At 54.3% G+C, this 22,495-nt stretch overlaps 1 protein-coding gene across 1 annotated transcript in view; it reads left to right on the top strand.

The window, feature by feature from the left end:
• Positions 1–249: 249 nt before the first annotated feature.
• Positions 250–22,495, top strand: part of EFHD1 (EF-hand domain family member D1) — a 39,306-nt gene continuing 17,060 nt past the window's right edge. The window contains exon 1 of the mRNA XM_060015476.1: positions 250–625. Within this exon, the coding sequence (XP_059871459.1) occupies positions 333–625 (293 nt within the window). The 5' untranslated portion in view covers positions 250–332. The remainder of the gene's footprint in view (positions 626–22,495) is intronic.

Below are 22,495 nucleotides of genomic sequence, written 5' to 3'. Positions count from 1 at the left end.
GGAGCGGGCGGCAAAGTCAGAGTTGATCCGAGGGTCCACTCCTCGTCCCGGGAGGCGCTCAGCTCCCGGTCTTGGAGCCCCGGGTAGTGGAGAGCGGGTCGACGTCCCCGGGACGCGCCGACACCTGTGGCCTCTGGCCGGGCGGGCGGTCCCCGAGCCCCAGCGCCTCCTTAAAGCCGCGGCTCCGCCCCGCCCGCCGCCCTCCCCCGCCCCCGCCCACGGTTCCACCCAACCTCCGGGTCCCCGCCGTCTTGGCGAAGTGTCGCAGAGTCGCGAGTCGGCGAGCAACGCGCTGTCAGCCCACTCCCCGCGTCCCCGGATCCACCGCGGCCATGGCCAGCGAGAAGCTGGCGAGCAAACTGCAGCAGCGACTGCACTGGGAGGAGGTGGACGGCGGGCTCCAGCCTGCGCCCCGAGCCGCCCCAGTCCCCGAGCCCCAGCCGCAGCCATCCGCCTGGGCGCCCACCACCAGAGCCGACGCCGAGCTGAGCGCGCAGCTGAACCGACGGCTGGTCATCAACGAGGGCGCGGCGCGACCCCGCCGCTGCAAGGTCTTCCATCCCTACTCCGAGTTCCCGGAGTTCAGCCGCCGTCTTATCAAGGACCTGGAGAGCATGTTCAAACTGTAAGCTCTCCGCCGCGTCCTGCGCCGTGCGCCCCCGGGGACCCTGAGCCCGGGAGGGAGGGGGAGGTGGCGGTGGGTTGGTCTTTCTGGCTGGGAGTCCCGGGCCCCGCTTGTGGGGGGGGGGGCACAGGATGGGATAGTGCAGGGATTCCAGGAGTGTCTTTAGCATTTAACCCCACGCCCCCCAGATCCAGTGCGCCCCGACCGATCCCGGCGCGGTGCGGGGGATCCAGCGGGGCTGGGACACCGAGAGCAGGAGCCGCCGTTCTCCGTGACCGAGGTCAGAAGCTCCCCTCGGGCAGCCGAGCCCGAGTCCGGGGCTCCCGGGTCCGGACGGCGGGTCCCGCCCCCTCTGCGGGCCCGCTCCGAGATTTGCCCAGGGCGCAACTTCTAGGAAACGGAGACGCACCGCGCCTCACCTGCCAACTTTAACTTTATCTCCCGAGGGAGAAATTAGCCTCGTTGTCCTTTATCTTTTAAAACAAAGGAGGAAACTTATCCTTGGCTGCCGCGCGGGGTTGGATGTACCAACAGAGCCTGAGAACTGGGAGTTTGTTAAACTCTTCACGAAAGATCAGTACGTTCCTGGAGCGAGCACGTTCCGGGAGCCTCTTGGGAGCGTCGCCTTGGCTGTTGTCCCCCTTCTTGCCTCTTGGGCAGGAGGCGCCCTTCCGGAACCGGACAAGGCAGGTGGCAACTGGTCCGGCGGGGGCTCATTCCGGTCCTGCCGTGTCAGCCCCATCGGGCGGTGGAGGCAGCGTAGAGAGACCCCCGGTAGTCGGCCTTGGAGCTTGCCAGCTCCCTGGGCCTCAGTTTCTTCATCTAGAGAGTGGGGAAAGTAATCGTCCCTGCCTTTTAAGGCCATAAAGTATTTTGCACACCGTAAGCTCCTAACTGAGCTATTAATATTAGTTCCAGAATTGGGCCAAGACCGGAAAAATGCCTGGGGGAGCGGAGGCCGCCGGCCAGGTCATGCTTGGGGCGGTTTAAAATGCGCTTGGAATGTGTTTGTCCTTCCGCGTGGAGGTTCTATTTAAAGGCGCTCTGGCCGGCGCTGTGTGGCGGGAGCATGGGCCCCTTCCTGAGGCTGGGCTGTTGTCCAACCCCAGCCCCTGCGCGGAGGTCAGCAGAGGCTGGTACCCGGAGCCTCCGCATCTTCTCCGCTTCCCTGACACCCTGATTTCCGCGTCTCTGGCTTCCAGGCACTGATCTCTGGTGTTAACACCCGATAGGTATAATTTGGGCCATTAAGGAAGGCTGAGTTGAAGCAAAAGAATGCACTGGGGCAGAGACAGAAAAGTGAATGGTGCGTCACAGCCCCTTTGATTTATTTGGGGTTATGCCTTTCCTGGCATACTGCTCCCCCTCTGGCTGCTCCCAGGTCCTAGCACTTCCTCCCAGTCCAGCTGGCTTCAGAGAGGGCATCTTGGAGACCTTCTTCTTCCAATCACTTTGGGGTGATTCAGATTTCTTTCATTTATTTTTATTACTATTATTTTTTTCTGCAGAACAATCGTTGAAAGGATGTTTGTTTGTTGGCTGCCTAAGAGTAATAAAGGGAGTCCACACAATCAGAGGGCCTTGGGAGACCAAGCAGGGTGGCGTTGGCGAGGAAACAGATACCGGAAGAGGGTCAAGCTAAAGGGAAGGCAGTGTGTGGTCTGGGGTCCCACAGAGCTGGCAGCCCAGCCTGAGCACGAGACTTCTTCCTCCAGAGCTACTGTGTCAGTCACAAGTCTAGGTTGGGTTTTCTGTCACTTGCAACCAAAATTGGCATAAACAAAAAAGGGATTAATGGGTTCATAAAACTAAAAAAGGACTGGTGTCAGGTATGGCTGGATCAGGGAGCTCAAATGATGCCATCAGAGCTTAATTTCTTTTTCTTAAGCCAGCTTCCTCTCTGTGTTGTCCCCATTCTCAGGTGGCTTATCCCTGGTGGTGGCAGTGTGGCCACAGTAGCTCCAGCAAGTCCAGTGGGAAGAGTAACCACAGCAAAGACCTTACTGTGTGTGTGTCTTTTGTAGCTTTACTATTGCTTCTTATTGGCTCTGAACCAACTGCTGTGGCCAGGGCAGCCCGCTGCTCTGGTTGGCCAGGCCTGAGCCACGTGCCCTACCCCTGCAGAGACTAGCAGGGGGACTGGCAGTGGGGCTCTTGCTGAGGAGGGGGGATCTGTGCTGCTCAATGTGAAGGACCTTCACAGCTCCATCCCGGACCTGACTGTGGGCAGACTGAGGCCTTCAGCCTCCAGTGTCCTGAGGCAGGACTGGCAGCTCCGGTCATCAGGCAGTGGCATCTGAGGCATGAGTAATTGCAAAGAATCCTTCCTGGGGATTTCCCCCCATGTCCTAGAAGGCAGGGGAGGCAAGACTGATCCAGTTACAGTCGGCCAAGTGGTGGCTGGAGACACCAGTGTGGCAGGAGGAACCTCACAGGCGCAGGGTCAGACAGGGCCTAGGACCTGTGACCCTGGGCAAGCTACGTGGTCCCTCGAAGCCTTAGTTTCTTGCTGGTAAGAGTACCACCTTCCCATGAGGGGCAGGTAGCTGCTGTGGCTGCCAGGGGCAGGGGCCACTCGGGGAATGATATTTCCCCCAACAGTGGTTTGGAAAGGCCCCCCCACCCCTTAAACCTAGTATCAAGACCCAATTATCTTGGGACTTCCCTGGTGGGCCAGTGGTTGAGATGCTACGCTTCCACTGCAGGGGACACAGGTTCCATCCGTGGTCAGGGAACTAAGGTCCCACATGCTATACAATGCAGCCAAAAAAAAAAAAAGAGACCCAATTATCCATCATGAGTTTGAGGAAGGTGGGGCTATAGCCCGCTCATTCCAGGGTCATTAGCTGTGATCAAGGGCAAGTTGCTTAACCACTTCTGTCTTTTCATCTGTAAAACGGGGGCAACCCTTTCTTTCAAGGGTTTGGTGAGAACTGAGTGAGAGGAGGGGGTGGCCAGTGCCAAGTCAGCATGTGACGTGGAACAGGGGCCTTTTGCTGAAGGCTGTCCCCCCCTCCCTTGGCTCCAGGCCCCATGTCCATGTTTAGAACCCTTCCCGCCCTGACGAGCCTTCAGGCTGCCATGCTACCCACACCCGGTCCCCCTCTGAGCTTCCAGACTCAGCCTCCTCCAGCTGAGCCCGATGGGGTTCCCCTCAGGTGCTTCCACCCAGTTTCCTCACCTGGGAGGCAGCTGAAACTTTGCTCTCCCCACCCCACCAGGGTCAGGGACTCCCCAGTCCGGGAGATTTTGTCACTTGGGCATCTCTGACACAGCTCTGCTTTCAGTCCTCATCCATCCTTGTTGCCTGGCACGTGGCGGTGACTCTCATCTCATCTCATCTCATGGAGGGCCCCCTATGGTCGCTAAGTCAGACCAGCCCCCCTGCCACCCCCTGGTCTCTCTGCCGTCCTGCTACCCTGAGCTCCCTCCAGGCGGCCAGCTGGCTCCAGGATCCTCTCTGCCGATCTCGCCAGCCCTGGGGGCTGCCTGCACCCACTGCCCTTGCCCAGGCTGCGGTAGGCTGTGGGCCCCCTCCTACCGGGAAGGCTGCTGTGGGGCTTGGCATTTGGGGATTTGCCACCCGTTGAGCTGGCAGTACCACCTGTGCTGTAGCTGGCCCTCTGCAGCTGATGAGCTGATGAGGTCCCAGCTTTGCTCACAGCCCAGCCCAGCTTTTCTGCTGGCCCTCTTTCATATTTTCCTCTTCCTGCTGTCCTACTTGACTTTTAAAAAATACGGCATGACTTAAACAAAATTTAAAAAAAAAACCAAAACTACATCTGGGTAGGTCCTCTTGAAAACCTAATTTTTGCTCACATCCCCCTCCCCACGCACACTCTTGCATCGAAACTTTTCTGAGCACGCTTTGGCCACTCTCTGAGGGCTGGGCAAGCGGATCCCTTTGTGGTGCCTCTTCTTCCTGGAGAAGCCCTGGGCATGCCCACCCCTCCCCGACTCGTCTCCCTGCCCTGTGGGTGTGTCACTCTGCCCTCACCCTGTCCGGTCAGCAGCTGCTCGTTGCCACACATCTGCCCCCAACTGAAATGTGTCTTTTTCTTTTTTCTTTGTTTTTTATGCATAAATTAAAAAAAATCATGTGAAAAATCTCAACTTGTTTTTCATGCTTTCCACATTCTATCCATTGCAGAAGCAGTGTGTGAGTCTGTTAAGAGCATGAACTTGGACCCAGGCTTCCTGGGTTCAGACCCCAACTCTACCACTTGCTACTTGGAAGGTTACTTTGGGAAGGTTACTACTGAAAAGCTCTGTGCCTCGGTTTCCCCTTATGTCAAGTGGGGATAGAAAAGTACCTGCCTTGTGAGTTTATTGTGGGGATTAAATAAATTCATGTATATGAAGCAGTTAGCTCAATGCTTGGCCCGTGCGTGGTGAGACCAGTAAGTTTCAGGCACTAATTTTCACAGCCATAATTTTGGTGGATGTGCAAATTGTATGTTGTCCTTTTTGTTAAATAATTTACAAACACTTTGCAATGTCTGGTTTCTCCTTTGAAGCTGATTTCACCTGCAGCTTGAGCTGTGGAGTGGGGATGTGGCCGCTTGGTGGGTAATTGGTCCCCCTGGGACTGCCCCCAGGGCTCTGTTGAGGGGACTTACTCGTTCTGCTTCTGGGTGAGTGGATGAGTGTCCTAGGGCTGCTGTAACAAGGAGCACAAGCTAGTGGTTTAAAACAAGAGAGATGTATTCTCTTACCGTTCTGGAGGCTGGACTCTGAAATCAAGGTGTCAGAAGGGCCATGCTTGCTCCAAAGCCTCTAGGGAAGAACCCTTCCATGCCTCTTCTAGCTTCTGATGGTTGCCAGCAATTCTCGGCATCCCTGGCTTGCAAACGCGTCACTCTAGTCCCTGTCTTGATAGTCACATGGTGTTCCCTGTGTGTGTGTGTGTTCACATGGCCTTCTTGTAAAGACACTAGTCCTTGGATTTAGGGCCCACCCTAATTCAGTATGACTTCTTTTTTTTTTTTTTTTGGCCATGCTGCGTGGCTTGCAGGATCTCAGGATCTTAGTTCCCTGACCAGGGATCGAACCTGGGCCACGGCAGTGAAAATGCTGAGTCCTGACCACCAGACCGCCAGGGAATTCCACAGAATGACATTTTAATTCAATTTATTATATCTGCAAAGATCCTATTTCCAAATAGGTCACATTCTGAAGTTCTAGATGGCTGTGAATTTTTGGGGTGGGGGGACCCTCTTCAACCCCTTACTGCCCCTGGGCAGAGGTGCTCTGTCTATGTGCATCATGACATGTCAGAATCTTAACCACTTTAGATTGTTCAGGTGATTTAGGAGGTCTGAGATGTAACCAAAGCCAGAATGATTCCTACCCTCAACAGAAGGGGGATCAGTCTTCTCAAAGCCTAACCCTATTTCAAATGGAGTTGCCATCTAACTACAAAAAACAATACCAATAGAAAGCCCCCAGCTTGTGCCAGGAGTGCACTTACTTTCAGCAAGAATTTCACTTTTAATCTGTTTCTAGATCCAGATTCTGATGTCGCCTTAGAGTTCACTCAGAACCTGACTTGACCAGAACAAAGTACGCCTGTTCTTTTTGCCCGGGGCTATATAGATTTATGCAGACACTGCAAAACGTGCTTTGATCTTTGCAGTTTGATTTTCCTATTTAAAAGTATTTCACTTAGGGATCTCTTACATTTTCAAGGTTTAAAAAACCCTGGATCCTTTCCAGCCTGTGAACACATCAGCTTCTTGGAGCGGGGGGGTCATTTATTTGCCTTTGTATTGTTGGGACCTACTACAAATGAGCCTGGTGTGTTGTAGAAGAGAGAGAATTTTCTAATGAGTGTGGGAAGCCAGAGGCGTCACCAGAGAAAGTTCCCTCTCCGTTTCCAAGAGTGTTACTGGATAGGCTGGGCCAAGAGAATAGTGGCCTGATTTTAAACGAAGAGTGAGAAGGCCCCAGAGAAACTGACTCTACCGTGTGTGTCCAGGGCTGTAATACGAGCTGGTGGAGCGGTGAAGGTTAGACAGGAAATTTTAATTACCTTGGGCTTATCCAGAGGCCCCTTTCAAAGGGAGGTAATGAGGGCAGCCACTTAAGGGTGGACCCAAATACAGCATCTTAAAATGCAGTTGTGATGTTCTTGCAGCATAGTAAAAGCTTGTGTTTCAATGCCCCAGAGAGAGGGTGGGGAGAGGAGCCTTTGGCTGTGGGAAAGTTGTCTTTTTATCAGAATCGGAAATGATGACATCATGGATGCCCTGCCAGGACTTGACTCCCCATCACTGCTGAACCCCGAAAAGGCAGGGCTGCCCTGGAACTCTTCATTTCTCATCTCCCCCACCCCCAGTTTCTTTTTCTCCTCCCTAGACTTTTCTCTGAGGGAGGGAGGAAGGGGTGTGGACTTGGAGGGCTGGGAATTTGCCAAAGGGGTGAAGGGAGCCCCGTTAAGGAGGTTTACTGGGGAGGTGGATCTGTATCTGTATCTTTTGAGTGAATTGCCTTATACACAGGGAAAGGTGGATGGAAGTAACTGGAAGTTAGTTCAGTGATTTTTTTTCCCCCTTAGAGAAAGGCGGGGGCTTCTGACTCTCCTGATTGTGTCTTTAGTGCACGGTGACCCACCTTAGAGTTGAAATTCCCTCACCTGCACTGGAGTTTGCACCTTTGACTGTTCTGCTTGAAGGTGGGGCAGGAGAACCCAGGGCTTGTCTGAATTCCTGGCGGGCAGTCAGCCAGAACCCAGGCCGGCTTCTGTTTGGGGCCTTGGTCTCCAGCAGAAAGACGCTGTAACTGGGAACTATTTCTTAGAGAGGTTTAAGCACTGGTTTTCTTTGCCCAGAGTGTGATGTCGGGGTGGCTGGAAGCAGGTGCCACTGTTTCTGGCAGTTTTATCTTGGCAGAGAGTTTCCTTTCTCCTCATTCCTTGCTCCTTACCTCCTTTCTCTGGGAAGCCTCCTCCACCCTCCTTATTACAGAGCATCACATTTTGTGAGAATTTGAGTGACTTATTAAAATCTTACATAACGCAAAAAAAAAAAAAAAGTCCTTTCTCTCTTGCAAAATTAGTTAAGTGCCTAGTTTCAAAGCGTTAAGGTCCAGGGGACTCTAACTTGATTTATACTCTTAGCCCTGTGATACCTCCCCACCCCCCAGACTAACTAGTAAATAGAAATACCATCTTCCGTTGACTTTGGGGGGCTTGGTGGACACGGGCTACATCGTGTGTGGTTTCACGGCGTGGCTGAACCAGTGATCTCTAAGGATGTATCGAATGAATCAGGTCTCAGGCTCTGGAGCTAGTGGCCGCCAGGCCTGTCCGTGACTTGGGGAAAGAGATACTCCGTGTAGGATCCCAGCACACACGCTAGGTTTTACACAGCTTGCTATTATTAGCTTCCTGCTTCATGAATATCTGTGTATCAGGTGCACTCCTGCAGGCTCACACTCTGCAGCCTCCCCCTGCTTCTGTGTCCCTTCAGTGTTGGTGATTGAAGGGCTCCCCTGGTCCTAAATGCTAGATGGTCCTTGGAAGGCCTACATACAGGGATATCTGAGTTGTTGGAGCGTGGACTGTGCCATCCTGCAGGATGAAACTCTACCTGTGCCCAGTGGCCTGCCAAGACGCAGACCCAAGTCCCGCACTGAATCCTTCTTTGGTTCCGAGGCCTCACGGACCTTCTGTGACCCCTTTCCCGGGGCTCCCGCCCCTGGGCTCCCGTGGCCAGCGCGGTGTGCACATTCGCTAATGTCTGCTCCTGGGATTCCATGATGATGAGAAGGATGAGCCTCTTTCTCACCTGCTGTCTGTGAGCTGTTCATTCATCAGTTTTTTCATTCATTCGGTGAAGCACATGCCAGGTGCTGGTATTATACAGATTGATCTGGAGGGGTTTCTGCCCTCGAGAAGCTCTATGGACTCTGAACAATGGGCTGGATTTAACATGATGCTGCTTGACAGGGAAGGATGCAAATCCTGGAAAAGCCATCCACCACCCATGTATAAGAAACCCCGGGTAGCCTAGCAGACACCGTGAAGATGCTGCATTCAGGGCAGGGGGTCGTGGTCTTTCTGGACAAAGCCAGGGAGGAGCAGCCAGCCAGGACTGGGAAGGGGTTCAGGCCCTCGAAGGATCAAAGGCCTTGGGGCCGAGGCTCCTGGAGCCAGAGGATGGGGGCTGAGAGTTTGAAGTCTGGTGGGGATCTGCTCGACCTCAGGGGGCAGAAGGTGGGTAATGAGGGTTCAGTGAAAGGAAGCCACGGCCTTGGTTCAGCGTAGAGAAGAAAGAACTTTCTCATGGTTGGAGTTGTTGAAAAATAAAAAGAATGGTCTCAAAGGTGGTAAGCCCCTTTCTCTGGAGTTCCATTGGAAGGTGTGGTCTGTCTTCGTGGAGTGAGAGTTTTGCAGCAAGGAAGGGTTGGGAGGCTCTTGGAAGGCTGGGGGTCAGGCTGTACGACGGTCAAAGTTCCTTCTGGGCCAGGGTTGGGCCAGCTTGGTCCGTAAAGGGCCAGGTAGTAAATCTATTTTGGCCCTGTGGGCCCTAGGTTCTCTGTTGCCACTGCTCAACTCTGCCGCTGTGACCGAAAGTAGCTGCAGACGATACGTCAAGGGACCTAAACTAACTGGCGTGTCTGTGTCCGGATAAGACCTGGTGAGCAGAATCTGCCCGCAGGCTATAGTTTGCCGGCCCCTGTTCCAGGCAACTGCTTTGGAATCTTCTGAATCCTGAGCCCTGTGAGTCGTCGGTGGTCTTGCTCACCCCTTTCCTCACTTCTCGGCCTTTCTCCCTGTCAGTGGCCTGTGGTTTCACTGGCTGGGGCAGACCTGGAGCCCCCAGCGGAAGAAGAGGCAGAAGCAAAAGTGGATGGCAGAGGGATCCCAGAGCTCTAGGACCCCAGAGTTGCTTCTGGAAGATTATTGCTTAAGTAGGAGGAACATATGTATCTGCTTCTCCTGCCACCTAAGAGGGCCGGGCAGCTGGTGCCCTGCAGCTGGGATCCCTGGGTGACACTCTGCACCCTGGAAGGGCTGCCTTGGTGTTACTTCCTCTGAGAGTTGGTCCAAGGTGTGTTTGAGCCGGGCTGTGGTCAGGAAGGGCTTAGGGACTTCCCTGGCGGTCCAGTGGTTAGGACTCTGTGCTTCCACTGCAGAGGGCACGGGTTTGATCCTTGGTCTGGGAACTAAGATCCCACAAGCTGCGTGGTGAGGCCAAAAACAAAAAACAAAGAACAAAAGCCCTCCAGATGTAAAGGAAAACGAAAACTAACTTGGTTGCACAGAGACCTTGGCCTTGGATGTCTGCCTCCTTGAGCCCCGTGGCTAAAGCAGGTGTCCTTCATCTCAAGTCTTTGGACCCTCCCCCTTCTCCCTAGCCCCCCTTCCAAACTCCCTTATTCCCTTTATCATCATAAGTCAAGTGCCTCTGATTTCCTCTCCTTTTAGAAGGGTCTCCAGGTGGAGAGGCGGGAGTGCATGTGGCCAGCGCCATCTTTGGTGCACGTCACCTGCACTGATGGCTCTCGTTCCTTTCAGTGCCTGCCTGATGTTCTGCTGCTAATGGCCCTTCTCTCAGTGTGGAGGCCTTTGCACAAGTCGTGGGTGGGTAGGTGTGTGTGTTGGGGGGTGTCCAGGCCTGGTTTTATTTTCTTTCAGTCTCCGCCTAGCTGCCCCCCGTGTTGCTGAATGAAGGTAAATTCTTTGATTTTGGAGGCGAGGACTGCGTGGTCTGTCTCCACACAAGGCTGCCTCTGGCTGACACTATGTCCTTAGCACTCTGCCAGCTCAGATCAGGTTTGCAGGAAGTAGAAGGATGTCGTTCAGGACTTATAAACTGTCACATGCCTAAGGCCGGCCCTGCTGCCCCTTCCTGGTCAGAATGGCAAGGGACCCCAGGGCTGTAGTTGATCCTAGCCTTGGGATTAGGCAACTCCCGGGGCCCCCCAGCCCCACCTGGCAATTCTCACTGAACACTGTGCCTGGGACCATGGTCCCTGGCCATCAACCCTCTACCAACAAGATCTGGCTGCTGACAGGCTCAGCTCTGCGCCCTCAGGGACATGGTGAGCTCTGTCTCAGCCTTGGAGAGGTGCTGGCCCCTGATCCTGTGTAGCTCTGTCCATCTTGGCCTCAGTGACAGGGTCTCTGTCCCCTCCCTAAATGGTTCATACTCCCCCCACCCTTTCCTACAAGGGCCAACTTTATTGAGCACAGCCACTGCTAAGAGCCACTGCGTATAGAGCACCTACTGTGTGCAGGCACCGTTCTTGGCATTTACACATCGTAAGCACTGTGAGATGGTGCTTTCATCATCCCTCATTTTACTGATGGGGACCGTGGGACGAAGTTCAGACTCTTCACGCTGACCCTCAAGGCCGGTCACAGCTGGCTACTGCATTCTTCTCTCTCGCTGGCTGCCCCAGCCCGACCCCATTCTCGCTGGGCTGTTGGCGCTCCACAGTCTCTCTCCCATAACCCCCAATTTCCAGTCTGTCCATTATTGTTGATTCTTAGGAGGTTCCCCTCCCCCTCCTCCCAGGTGTTTGTCCTGGGAAAGCAGGGTCCGCTCTTTAAGGTTGAGTGTGGCTGACTTCTTTCTTCCTTCAGTCCCCAGAGCTGGACCCAGGGCCACAGGCAGGGCAGGGGATCCTTGACCTCTGTAGAGGGGCCTGAGCTTTGCTTCTGGAGCTGCCCTGAGTCCCTAATTACGGCCCCAGTGGAGCTTCCCAGCTCCCAGGGCTGTCAGGAATAGGAGCCTTCGGTGGGGTTGTGCAGTCCCCTCCGGCAGTGCCACCAACCGCGTGACACAGGGCACATGCCTGTAAGTGAGATGCGGAAAAAGGAAAGTGACCACCTTCTCAGGTTGTCCCCAAGATCGCGTGACCACTTGGTGTGCAGTCACAGCCTTAATTAGGTCACTCCAGTTCCAGCCCCAGGTTCTTTCCACTGAGGGAGCTGCAGGTCCAGGCCCCTAGCAGGGCTGCTGGATTTAAGGTGGTACCAGCCCAGAGGAAGGACACTGGAAAGGGGCCACCGGCAGGGAAGCTGTGGGCGGAGGCTCTGAAGACCCAGAGGCTGGCAGCCCAGGTGCTTTTCCTTTCTATGTGGAGGGACGGCTGAGTCCCCCCGACAGTCCACTTCCACTGGGCCTGTAGGCCCTGACCTCCCCCTCCCTCAGGGCCTCCCCCTGGCCATTTCCCTCCCTGGCTCCTGGGCTTGGGAGTCGAGGGAGAGTGGGTCACTACCGGGGCTGCACCAGGCCTGACTGGGTCTGGGGGTGGAAACCCCGGGTTGTTTGGGGGCACCCGTCCCCCGAGATCCACAGGGCTCCTGGGGATTCCCAGGCAAACTAGATTTCCAGAGGCACCTCTGGCCCAGTTTCCCAGCCCATCAGGCCTTTTATAGGAGGTGTTGGGAGCCAAGGGGAGACACCCCATTACCACAGCAAAGAACCACCCTTGCTCATTTCGACACCCCTGATCACAAGAGCCCTATGGCCTCCCCATCGCCTCCATCAGGGTGTGCTCAGGGCGGGCGTCCCCTGGGATGCCCTTCTCCCCCTCCTTCCTGGATGGATAGCCGGTAACTCTAAATTCCCAGATCCACTTGCTCCATCCCCTGTTCCCAAGTGAGTCCCCAGCCGCCTGTACTTATCCAAACCCAGCAAAGGTGCCCCGACTTCAAAAGGACCAAGGGGAGACCCCAGGATTAGGGTCCTTCTCTTAATGAGCCAAAACTAAAAAAGTGAACCCTTACCCATGCGCTTAAGGATAAGCTGAGAGTTTATCTATCTTCCTGTCATCTTGGCAGCACCTGGACAAAGCCCAGAGAGTAAATCGCCCAAGGACACACAGCACAGGATGTCACCGGGGCCTTGAACCAGGGCAGTCTGACCCCAGGAGCTCACTGCCAGCCCCTGCTGCCCTCCACCTTCCTCAGGAGGAGCCCAGCAAGGCTCCAGTAGACCGAATTGTTCCCTGCTGCATTTGCCAGGGCAGAAGCTTTCCAAGGCTTGTCCCTCTCTACCTGGTCACTCGTGGGCTCTTGGCATCTGTGCCCTCAGTGTGGCTGAAGCCCTTAGCACTCCCGGCCTAGTAACTGGTTGCCACTGGCACGTTCCTTTGGAGGGCGGTCACGGGGCCTGGCTTGCTTTGTTTCCACAGTGGGTTGCTGGCATCAGTGGGAGAGTTTGCGTGGAGCTGAAACCTCCCGATCTGAGGTCTTTTCCACTACTGGGCTACGGCAGCCAGTCTGAGAGCGCGAGGCTGGGGGAGCTTGGTGCACCGTCTGCTCTCTCTCCTTCTGAATCCGCGTGGGAGTCCCTGGCAGGTGCAGTGCACTCCCACTGCAGGCATTTGGGACAAAGAGGATTTCCCTGCTCGTCTCAAAAGCCTGGGTAGCAGCTGCCTGACTCTGCATCCCCTCTGCTGTCTTGCGGGGCCCTGAGCACACAGTGGGTGCTCTGTAGGGGTGGGGATGGCCCCTCAGCTCTGCCCTGCCGCCTTCCCTTTCTTTATGAACTTCCAGACGCCATGTACAGAACTATTGGAGGTTGTGGTTGGGGAGACCCAACTGGTCTCCTGCAGCCTGTAAAGATGTTGGCCTCTTACCAGAAAAAGAAGGATATTTCCCAGGAGTGAGTCCCCGCAGCACTGGCTGTGCACAGGACAGGTGAAGCTGGCGCTCACCTGCCCCCAGGGCCACTCCCAGCTCACCTTCTCTCTCCCTGCATCTCTCCACAGTGAGGACTGCTGCATGCTCCCCACTGCTCACTCCACTCTCCCCCGCTACTGCCCCCCTAAATCCATCCTGCACATCAAGCCGAGGGGTCTTTCTGAGACAGCCATCTGATGTCACTTCTCTGCTTCACACTCTTTTTGTTTGTTTGTTTGTTTTTGTTTTTGTTTTTGCGGTACGTGGGCCTCTCACTGTTGTGGCCTCTCCCGTTGCGGAGCACAGGCTCCGGACGCGCAGGCTCAGCGGCCATGGCTCGCGGGCCCAGCCGCTCCGCGGCATGTGGGATCTTCCCGGACTGGGGCACGAACCCGTGTCCCCTGCATCGGCAGGCAGACTCTCAACCACTGCGCCACCAGGGAAGCCCTCTGCTTCACACTCTTTGAGGGTTGCCCCTCTTACCCGTAAGAAGACACAGCTCTCCCAGAATGCCTTGTGGGAGCTGGCCCCCTCCCCCCTTCTGGGACATCCCGGCACCTCTGGACTGCACTGGTGACAGGGGCTCCCTCCCACGGCTCTGCACACTCACTCCTGTTAGAGCCAGCTCTGCCCATGCTCCGGCCTTATCACAGCTCAACTGTCTGTACATCTGCCTCCCCGCTGGGACTGGTCTTTGTGCTTTTCTTCTGCTCTGGAGAGGCCCCAGGTAGATGTGAGCCAGGTGACTCGAAGAGCCAGGCGTTCATCCCACAAAGGCGGCTGGGAGCAGCCTGATTGGAAATCAGACTCTGGGCTCAAAAGCTTTTGTACTTAATTCCTCAGGGTCCCCCTTCCTCGCACCCTGCTTTCTTTTACTTTGCATGTAGTTGTAACACACTTGGAGATGTGGTTTCTCAGTCTGCAGCAAATCAGAAGGAAGGGAGGGAGGGAGGGAGGAGGGGAGAGAGGGAGAAAGAATGGGAGAAAGGGAGGGAGAGAGGGAGGGAGAGAGAGAGGAAAGAAAGGGCAGATAATTGGACAGCTAAGGGGGACCTACACAAAAGAGGGGAAACCAGGACCTCAGAGAAGGGGCAGGCAGCGAAGCGCGGAGGAACGGCAGTCCTATGGGCTCGGGGGCCCTGAGGCTCATCTGGATGGGCACAGCCAGGGTCACCCACGGGAGAAGCAGGAAAGCCCCAGGAAGGGCTGCCTGCTCTGGGGACAGTCTGGCACAGTGCCCTTCTCCTACTTGAAAGAGCCTGGGCCACACAGGGCATCTTGTGAAAATGCAGGTTCTGATTCAGCAGGTCTGGGAGGGGACCTGAAATTCTGCCTTTCGAATAATCCTGGATGACCGTGATGCTGCTGGTCCGGGGACCACACTTTGAGTGGCTGCCAGAGCCAGCCTGTCTGAAAGGGCAGTGCATGTTTCCCAGACAAGACCTTTCTGGAGACAAGCCGGTGTGTTCCCATGTTCTGGGTCTCTGGGGTGCAGGCGGTTCCCCCCAGCACTAAGAGTAAGGCATTTTCTGGGGCAATCCTCCTGAGAACCCCCGTACCCCCTGGGGATCCCTGGGGAGTTTCTGATGGCTGAGTTTCAGGCAGACAAAGCCTGCCCTGCTTCTTTCTTCCTTGATAGCAGGATTATTCTGGGCAGGTGAAAACCAAGAAAACCCAGGGGCTCTGCACAGTGGAGCTGAGAGAGCAAGCCATTCACGGACCAGCACGGGGCGGACATTGGAAACCAGCCCCTGAGCCCTTGCTGCTGTCTCCTTACTGGCAGGCCTTCGGTCGGGTGAGGATTTAGGGTCACCTGGGCCCCTCTGGCCAGGCCACGGGCTTTCCCAGGTCATAGACACTCAGGGTGGTGGGCCCAGTGTTCAGGGATCTCAGCCCATCCTGCCTCAATCCACCCCATTCCCCTGACCAGTGATGACCCCAATCAGTTGAGTTGGGAAGCCTTTTCACTTGAGCCCTTGGAGGACAGATGTGATGCTCTCATACAGGACAGGCGGGGCGATGAGAGTCACTCATCAAGGGCTTCCTGGAAATTCAGCCGAAGGGGTCGCAGCAGCCTGTGGATTCGGGTTTCCCCCAGAATGCTAAAGATGGTAGAGGCTGTTTGAGGCCAGTGGGTGTGGGCAGCTCATCAGAGCAGCAGCCCTGGAAGTTGTCTGCTTCCTCTTCACAGCTGCAGACAGGTCCTACTTTTAAATATAGCTCCCTCCCATTGCTTGCTTACTGGGTGCCGGGGGCCGGTGCTGGCGTGTTATCTCCTGTTGGCCCGTCTACAGCTCTGCAAGGCACAGGCAGCTCAGTTAGAGTCAGCCTGCAGTGGGCTCGGCAGCCCGTCTCTCCCAAATGAATGGCAGGGCTGGCTTTGCACCCAGGCCTGTGTCTGCGGGGCCACGTGCAGTGCCGATGGAACTGGAATCTCCCCCTAACAGATCCTGGAGATTAGGAGGATGAAGGGAATGAGGACATTTTAAAGCAAAAACATGGAAAAAGCTCACCAATTCAGAGGAGGGCTAGAAAGAAGCCCCAGGAAACAAACAAGGATGCGGGGTCTCGGAGTTATGAGTGCGGTTTCTTGTTTTTTGTTTTTTTAATATCCTGAACTGCCTTTAATAAGAAAAATCTTGGTTAAAATTTAAATTATAGAAAAAAACTGGTACAGGGAGCTAAGATGTTGGGAGAGGGAGGAGCCAGGGGCTTAAGGGAGCCCCAGTGAGCCTGCAAGCATTTGAAAGATATAAAGTACTGGGAGGCGGGGAGAGGAAATATTTTGATGGTTTGAAACAGGGGGAGAGTGATGCAGCTTAGGCCGGCTTTGTAGGGAGAAGGAGAGCCCCAGATGAGCCTAGGTCTGGGGCTCCCTCCCCGACTCCCCTGGGTGTGGGTGTCTCTGCCAGCTGCGCAGTGCAGGTGGGCCCGACCTGGGCAGGTTCTTCGAGGTGTTGCTCCCTTTCCATGGGGCTGGATTCCCAACTGCAAGGAATGTGATGGAATTTTCGTGGAGGGACTGGAAGCAAAGCAGGTTTCCAGAATGAGGAAAACAAATCCGCCTGCATTCATCTCTCCCACGGGCCCGGAAGTTTGGCGTAAGGTCACCTGTTTGCAGATGGCCTTGTCTCAGGGGGTCCTCACACAGCAGTTACTTGAGGAGAGGGGCTCTGAGCAGGTTGAGGGTGAGTGCTTTGCGCCCAGTCCAGCCTTGGGGGCCTCTGCGAGGGGTCCTCACCTCCGGCTTCCTTCAAGCGCACCCACGGTGGAATGCATTGCTGAAGTTGTCCCACAGCTTTCAGAAGGGCCTTTATCCATTTAACACCTTGCTTCCCCAGGACGCCTCTCTGCCTTAGCTTTGGCTGGCTTGTCTCTGTCAACTGTCACTGGAGGGGCCACGTTGGCATCCTGTAAGGACTGACCTGCTATCAAACCTACATCTGGTGGCGGTGTTGCCCAGCCCTGCGGTCGGGCCGTGGGCTGTGGGCATCAAGTGGCGATAACCGGGGCTAACCTCGCTGGGCCTAGTGACCTTCGGTTGGTTGGTTGACCTAGGTGGGCTTGGTTTCTTCGTCAGCCTGACAGTGTGACATTCCTTAAAGGAGTGTTGGAGGGTTAAACCGATCAAATCTATTTGAAGGGCTGTGTTGGTGAGACTGTTTCTTCAAATGTTTGTGAGACATCGGTATTCTCTCGGGCAAAAATGAATAATTTTGCGTATGTGGGCAGCTGGCGATACCGCACTCCGAGACCAGAATCAGAATCTACACACGTATGGGACTCAGCAACGTGACTCCTATTACTTCTGCCAAAGTCATCAGATATAAATTGTAAAATGTGTGAATCGCACAGTTGACTAGCGGTCTGTTTGTTGGGACATAGTGTGTGCACTCTATCCATCCCCTGGCTCCCCACTGAGTTAAGGGGCACATGGTATAAGCTTAGTTCATGGTCATTCCTGCCTCGCCTGTTCCCACGTGAAGCCAGGCACCCGCCTGAAAGCCCCAGGTTAGTTCTGATCCACAGCAATTGGCTTCACTGCACCCCTCAGCTTTCACGACCTGTCACATGGGGTGACTCGTGACCACCTCACAGCACTGCTGAACTAACTCAGGTGCTTCAGCACAGCGCCGGGCACTTAGTGAGCACTCAATAAACAGTAAACAGGCGGCCATTATGAATTCTTCATAGGACTGTCATAAAGATGAAAGGGTTAGTGTATGAGACGATGTGCTGTGAACTGCAAAGCAGGCTAGTTGTAGTTATTAGGGGCTTTGAATCCCATCGTGTGCGCGGAACGCATATGGTAGTCGGATGCTTTGAGAGGAGCAGATGAAACAGTAAGTTGATGAGGGGGACCTGGGAGGTTTTTCCTGCCTGTCTGGCATATGCAGGCCCTGAAGGAAGTGGCTGTGGACCAACCCTCGGAGATGGTCACTTTAAAGAGGGAAAGATGCACTTCTGGATTACAAATCCCAGTTCCGTGGGGAGGGGCGAGGACACCACTAATGTGGTCAATTTATGGTCCTCCCAGGACTTAACTATGGGCTTGGCTGGTGCTTCGGGCAGGAACAAAGGGACGCAGTCTTTGCTGAGTCCCTGGGAGTCGAGGCAGTGGCTGAGTGACCCCTTTCTTTCCTGCCCCTCTTGCCTTGGAGACATCCCCTCTCAGTCCACACACTGGCTTTATTCCTGTGCCAAACTGGTGCTCCCGGCAGGATGCCTGGCCCTTTCTTTCTTTTTTTTCTTTTTAAAATTTATTTATTTATTTTTGGCTGCGTTGGGTCTTCGTTGCTGCGAGCGGGCTTTCTCTAGTTGAGGAGAGCGGGGGCTACTCTTTTTTTTTTTTAACAAATTGATTGATTGATTGATTGATTGGCTGTGTTGGGTCTTTGCTGCTGCGCGTGGATTTTCTCTAGTTGGGGCAAGCAGGGGCTACTCTTCCTTGCCGTGCGCAGGCTTCTCATTGCGGTGCCTCTCCTGTTGCGGAGCACGGGCTCTAGGTGCACGGGCCTGAGCAGTTGCGGCACACAGACTCAGCAGTTGTGGCTCGTGGGCTCTAAAGCGCAGACTCAGCAGCTGTGGCACACGGGCTTAGCTGCTCCGCGGCACGTGGGATCTTCCCGGACCAGGGCTCGAACCCATGTCCCCTGCATCGGCAGGCGGATTCTTAACCACTGCGCCACCAGGGAAGCCCAGGGGCTACTCTTGGTTGCAGTGCGTGGCCTTATTGCGGTGGCTTCTCTTGTTGCGGAGCATGAGCTCTAGGCACACGGGCTTCAGTAGTTGTGGCTCGTGGGCTCAGTAGTTGTGGCTCGCAGGCTCTAGAGCGCAGGCTCAGTAGTTGGGGTGCACGGGCTTAGTTGCTCCACGGCATGTGGGATCTTCCTGGACCAGGGCTCAAACCCGTGTCCCCTGCGTTGGCAGGCGGATTCTTAACCGCTGTGCCACCATGGAAGTCCCCCGACCCTTTCTTCTGTCTGGGATTTGCCCACCGAGGTGGTGTGCTTTTGCTCCCAGGCACATTACTCACCAAAGTGGTCAAACCAAAATTTCCTGCCTATTGAAAGAAATTGGAATTCCTTTAACCTGTCACCCAGACTTTGCCAAGGCCCTTTCTCACATATTTGTCCTCTTTCTTAGGCCTGGAGAATGTTTCCGGCTTGAGGGCCTAAAAGAGGTTTTCCAACCCTTCTTGACTCTTCTCAGTTAGAACCCCAGAGAAATGCCAGGGATAAGGTCTCCGAGCCCCTCTTTGCCATGGCCCCATCTCGACTGCCGGTTGTGCTGCGGAGGCTGAGCTAGCTGTGTTCCTGCCCCTGCTGGGTGAGGACGAATTCCTGCCTTGTTCCCTGACCTTTCCTTATCTTGCCCCAATTCACCTCCTGTTCCTGGGGCCCCCTCCCCTCTCTTTACCCCTGAGCTTTTCAGCTGTTCTTGTCCTCCCTTCACTTTCCTTCCTTTCTTCTCTGCGTTCAGACCCCGAACCTCTGCGTTTCCTCGAAAGATCCACATCTTAAATTCATCCCCCTTCGTGGCTTCAGTCTCCTCTGCAGACTTCGCAGGAGCATGCGCTGTGCACTGAGCAGCAGGCAGAGGACATTCATTCACAATCTCGGCCTGGAGGGGAACATAGGGGCCGTTTAACGACGGGCTGCCTTCCTGAGGTAGAATTGCCTGAGGAGCGCTTCCCAAAGTGTTTTCCTTGGAACACTCGATTGCTTAGACGTGCCTCCTCCAGTGGAAAATCCCTGAACACAGAGGATTGTGTGGTCTGATGAGTCTGGGTGCTGTTTCCCTCCGGTAAGTTTCGGACACGTGACCATATGGAAGGCTCTGGAAAGTTCCACACTAAAGAAGCCTGTTTACTTTGACTAGGACTCCCTGTAACAGAGACGTCCCTCCGGCCTGTTTGTAAGAGCTCTTCTCACCTCAGGTCTTGTGTTAGCTGTTTTTGCTAGAAAGGTCTTCCTTGTGCTTGGCGAATACCCGTCTCCGTCATGCCCACACACAGAGCCCAGTCCTGGCCGTCACCAGCTTGCTGAGATCCTTTGGGACTAGATTCTGTCACAGCTTTGTGTCACCAGCAAATCTGATAGTCAGCACTCTTCCTAGGTGGCCCGACACCTAACAGGCAAGCCACTGAATTGTATGGGCCTCTACTCCTGCCTGTCGTTCCCCCAGAAGCCTAATAGAGGGGGCTTGCTGATTCGGTAGAGATAATAGGTCAGTCATCACAGTTTTCTGTTGGACCAGCTTGACAACCCTGTTTCAAAAGCCAATGAGCATATGACCTAGCAATTCCACTCTTGGTTATATGCCCAAGGGGAATGAAAACAAATGTCCACATAAAAACTTGCATCTGAGTATTCATAGCAGCATTATTCATCACAGCCGTAAGTGGAAACAACACAAACATCTATCAGCAGGTGAATGGATAAACAAAATATGGTATATTTATACAATAGAATATTATTCAGCAATGAATAAGAGGAATAAAGTACTGATTGACATGTGCTACAAGCTGGGTGAACTTTGAAAACATTATGCTGAGTGAAAGAAGCCAGACACAGGAGGTCGCATATCGTATGATGCCGTTTATATCAAGTGTCCAGAGTAGGCAAAACCATAGAGACAGAAAGCAAACTGGTAGTTGCTATGGGCCGGGGAGAGGGGCATGAGGAACGACTGCTACAGGGCATGGATTTCTTTTCGGGGTGATGAACATGTTGAGGAGTTAGATAGCGATGATGGCTGCACAACCTTGCAAATATGCTAAAAATCACTGAGTTGTGCAATTTTAAAAGAGTGAATTTTATGGTATTTAAATTATATCTCAATAAAGCTGTTACTTTAAAAAGAAGTGGGGACTTGTCTGACGGTCCACACTTCTACTGCAGGGGGCATGGGTTCGATCCCTGGTCGGGGAACTAAGATCCCTCATGCTGTGCGGCACGGCCAAAAACAAAAAAAACCAAAAAAACCTGTAAAAAGAAGTTAAAAACCAAGTAAATGAGGCCAATCCTCTAATCACTTTTAGGGGGCCCCTGGCAATCATTCCTTTAAGTACCATCCCTTGATGATACTAGAGCCTGGGCTGGTCCATCTGTGATTCATACACTCTGCCCGCTTCCTGGAAACCACACTGGAGCACCTGTCTTGTCCTTCAGCGTCCTCAGAGCTCACCAACAGGACTCCAGGGGTATTGTCTGTGTCCTTTAGCATCTCATCTCCCAGCGTGATCCTTCCAGGCAGGGAGGGAGTGGGAGCCCAGCGGGAGCGCAGACCTGCTTGAAGGAGGTGGCCTCTGCTGAGGCAGAGGGCAGACTGGTGCTGCCAGCGATGAGAGGGAGAAGGGGCGGTTCCCCAGCTCCAGGGGACAGAAAAGGCCACCGAGGAGGGTGGGTGGAGGTACGTTCTGGGTGGGAGGAATGGCATGAGTCGGCCACTGTGGCTGGAGCAGGGCACACTGGGAAGTACTGGGCCTCATCTCCAGCATGACCACATGGGCTTCAAAATACCACCAGCCCACAGGGTTAGATTTCTGGCTGCCCACAGGCTACATTTCTTGGCGGCTGGTACGGTGGTTCCTAACAATGGTGGTTTCTTTTGTGGAGCTGGGGCTGGGGGGGATAGACAGTGAGGAAGCCTGTTTTGTTTGTTTGTTCATGTATTTGATTTTTACATTTTACCGTCTTAACCGTGTAAGTGTTGAGATCAGTGTACGTTCACATTTTTGTGTAGCCCTCGCCACCGCCCGTCTCCAAGACCTTTTCCTCATCCCAAACTGAAACTCGAACCCGTGAAATAATAACCCCCTCCACCCCCCGCTTCCCCTGGTCCCTGGTAACTACCTTCTGTCTCTATGAACTCTAGATACCTCATATAAGTGGAATTAGGCAGCGTTTGTCCTTTTGTGTCTGGCCTATTTCAACCTTAGCATAATGTTGACATGTTCATCCACGTTGTAGCATGTATTAGAATTTCATTTTTTAAATGGCGAATAATATTCTATTGTGTAAATATATCATATCCCACTGTATGGATAGATTTCATTTTGTTTATCTGTTCATCTGTCAGTGGACACTCGGGTTGTTTCTGCCTTCGGGCTATTATGAACGGATTTGTTTCTTAAAGCATGATGTTCATACCTGAGCAGCAAGTGATCTCTGGGGAGCAGAAAAGGGGATGGACTTGACAGGAGAAGAGCCAGCGAGTCTGTGAGGAAACTCCACAATAGCCCGAGTGTATAGAGAAGGGCGGGGGTGGTGGAGTGACCGGGGCAGAAGGACAGAAGGCTGAAGAGGGCTCCACGGGACTGACCAGGCATTCGGGAGTAGAGGGCAGGGCCAGGACCCCTGCCATGGGGAGGCTGGGATCGTTTCCTGCAGGTGGCTCCGGGGTGGGGGGACAGCCAGCAGAGGTGCTGGCTCTGTGTCCAAACTTGGCCAGGAGGGCAGAGCCACCACCCCGCTCATCTGTGACACACAGGTGTGACCGGTCAGACCTGGAGACTAGATTGTGAGCTGGAGGGCAAAGCGTGAAACCGCAGTGCTGGGGCCAGGCCTGACTCACAGCCCAGCACCAGGGCGGGAAGCAGTTTCCAGAGACAGGAGACCAGAGGACGAGCGGAGGGGTTGGTGGAACTGGGGGCGGCAGAGACCCAGGGGCCGGTGACCAAGGGGAGGCTTCCAGAACTGTCAGTTGCTCTACGTAATAGAGTGGGTGCG

The sequence above is a fragment of the Delphinus delphis genome, chromosome 7 (genome assembly GCF_949987515.2).
Source record: "Delphinus delphis chromosome 7, mDelDel1.2, whole genome shotgun sequence".
Lineage (NCBI taxonomy): Eukaryota > Metazoa > Chordata > Mammalia > Artiodactyla > Delphinidae > Delphinus > Delphinus delphis.
Note: the sequence above shows the minus strand (reverse complement) of the source record. Positions and strands in the feature narration are given on the sequence as shown.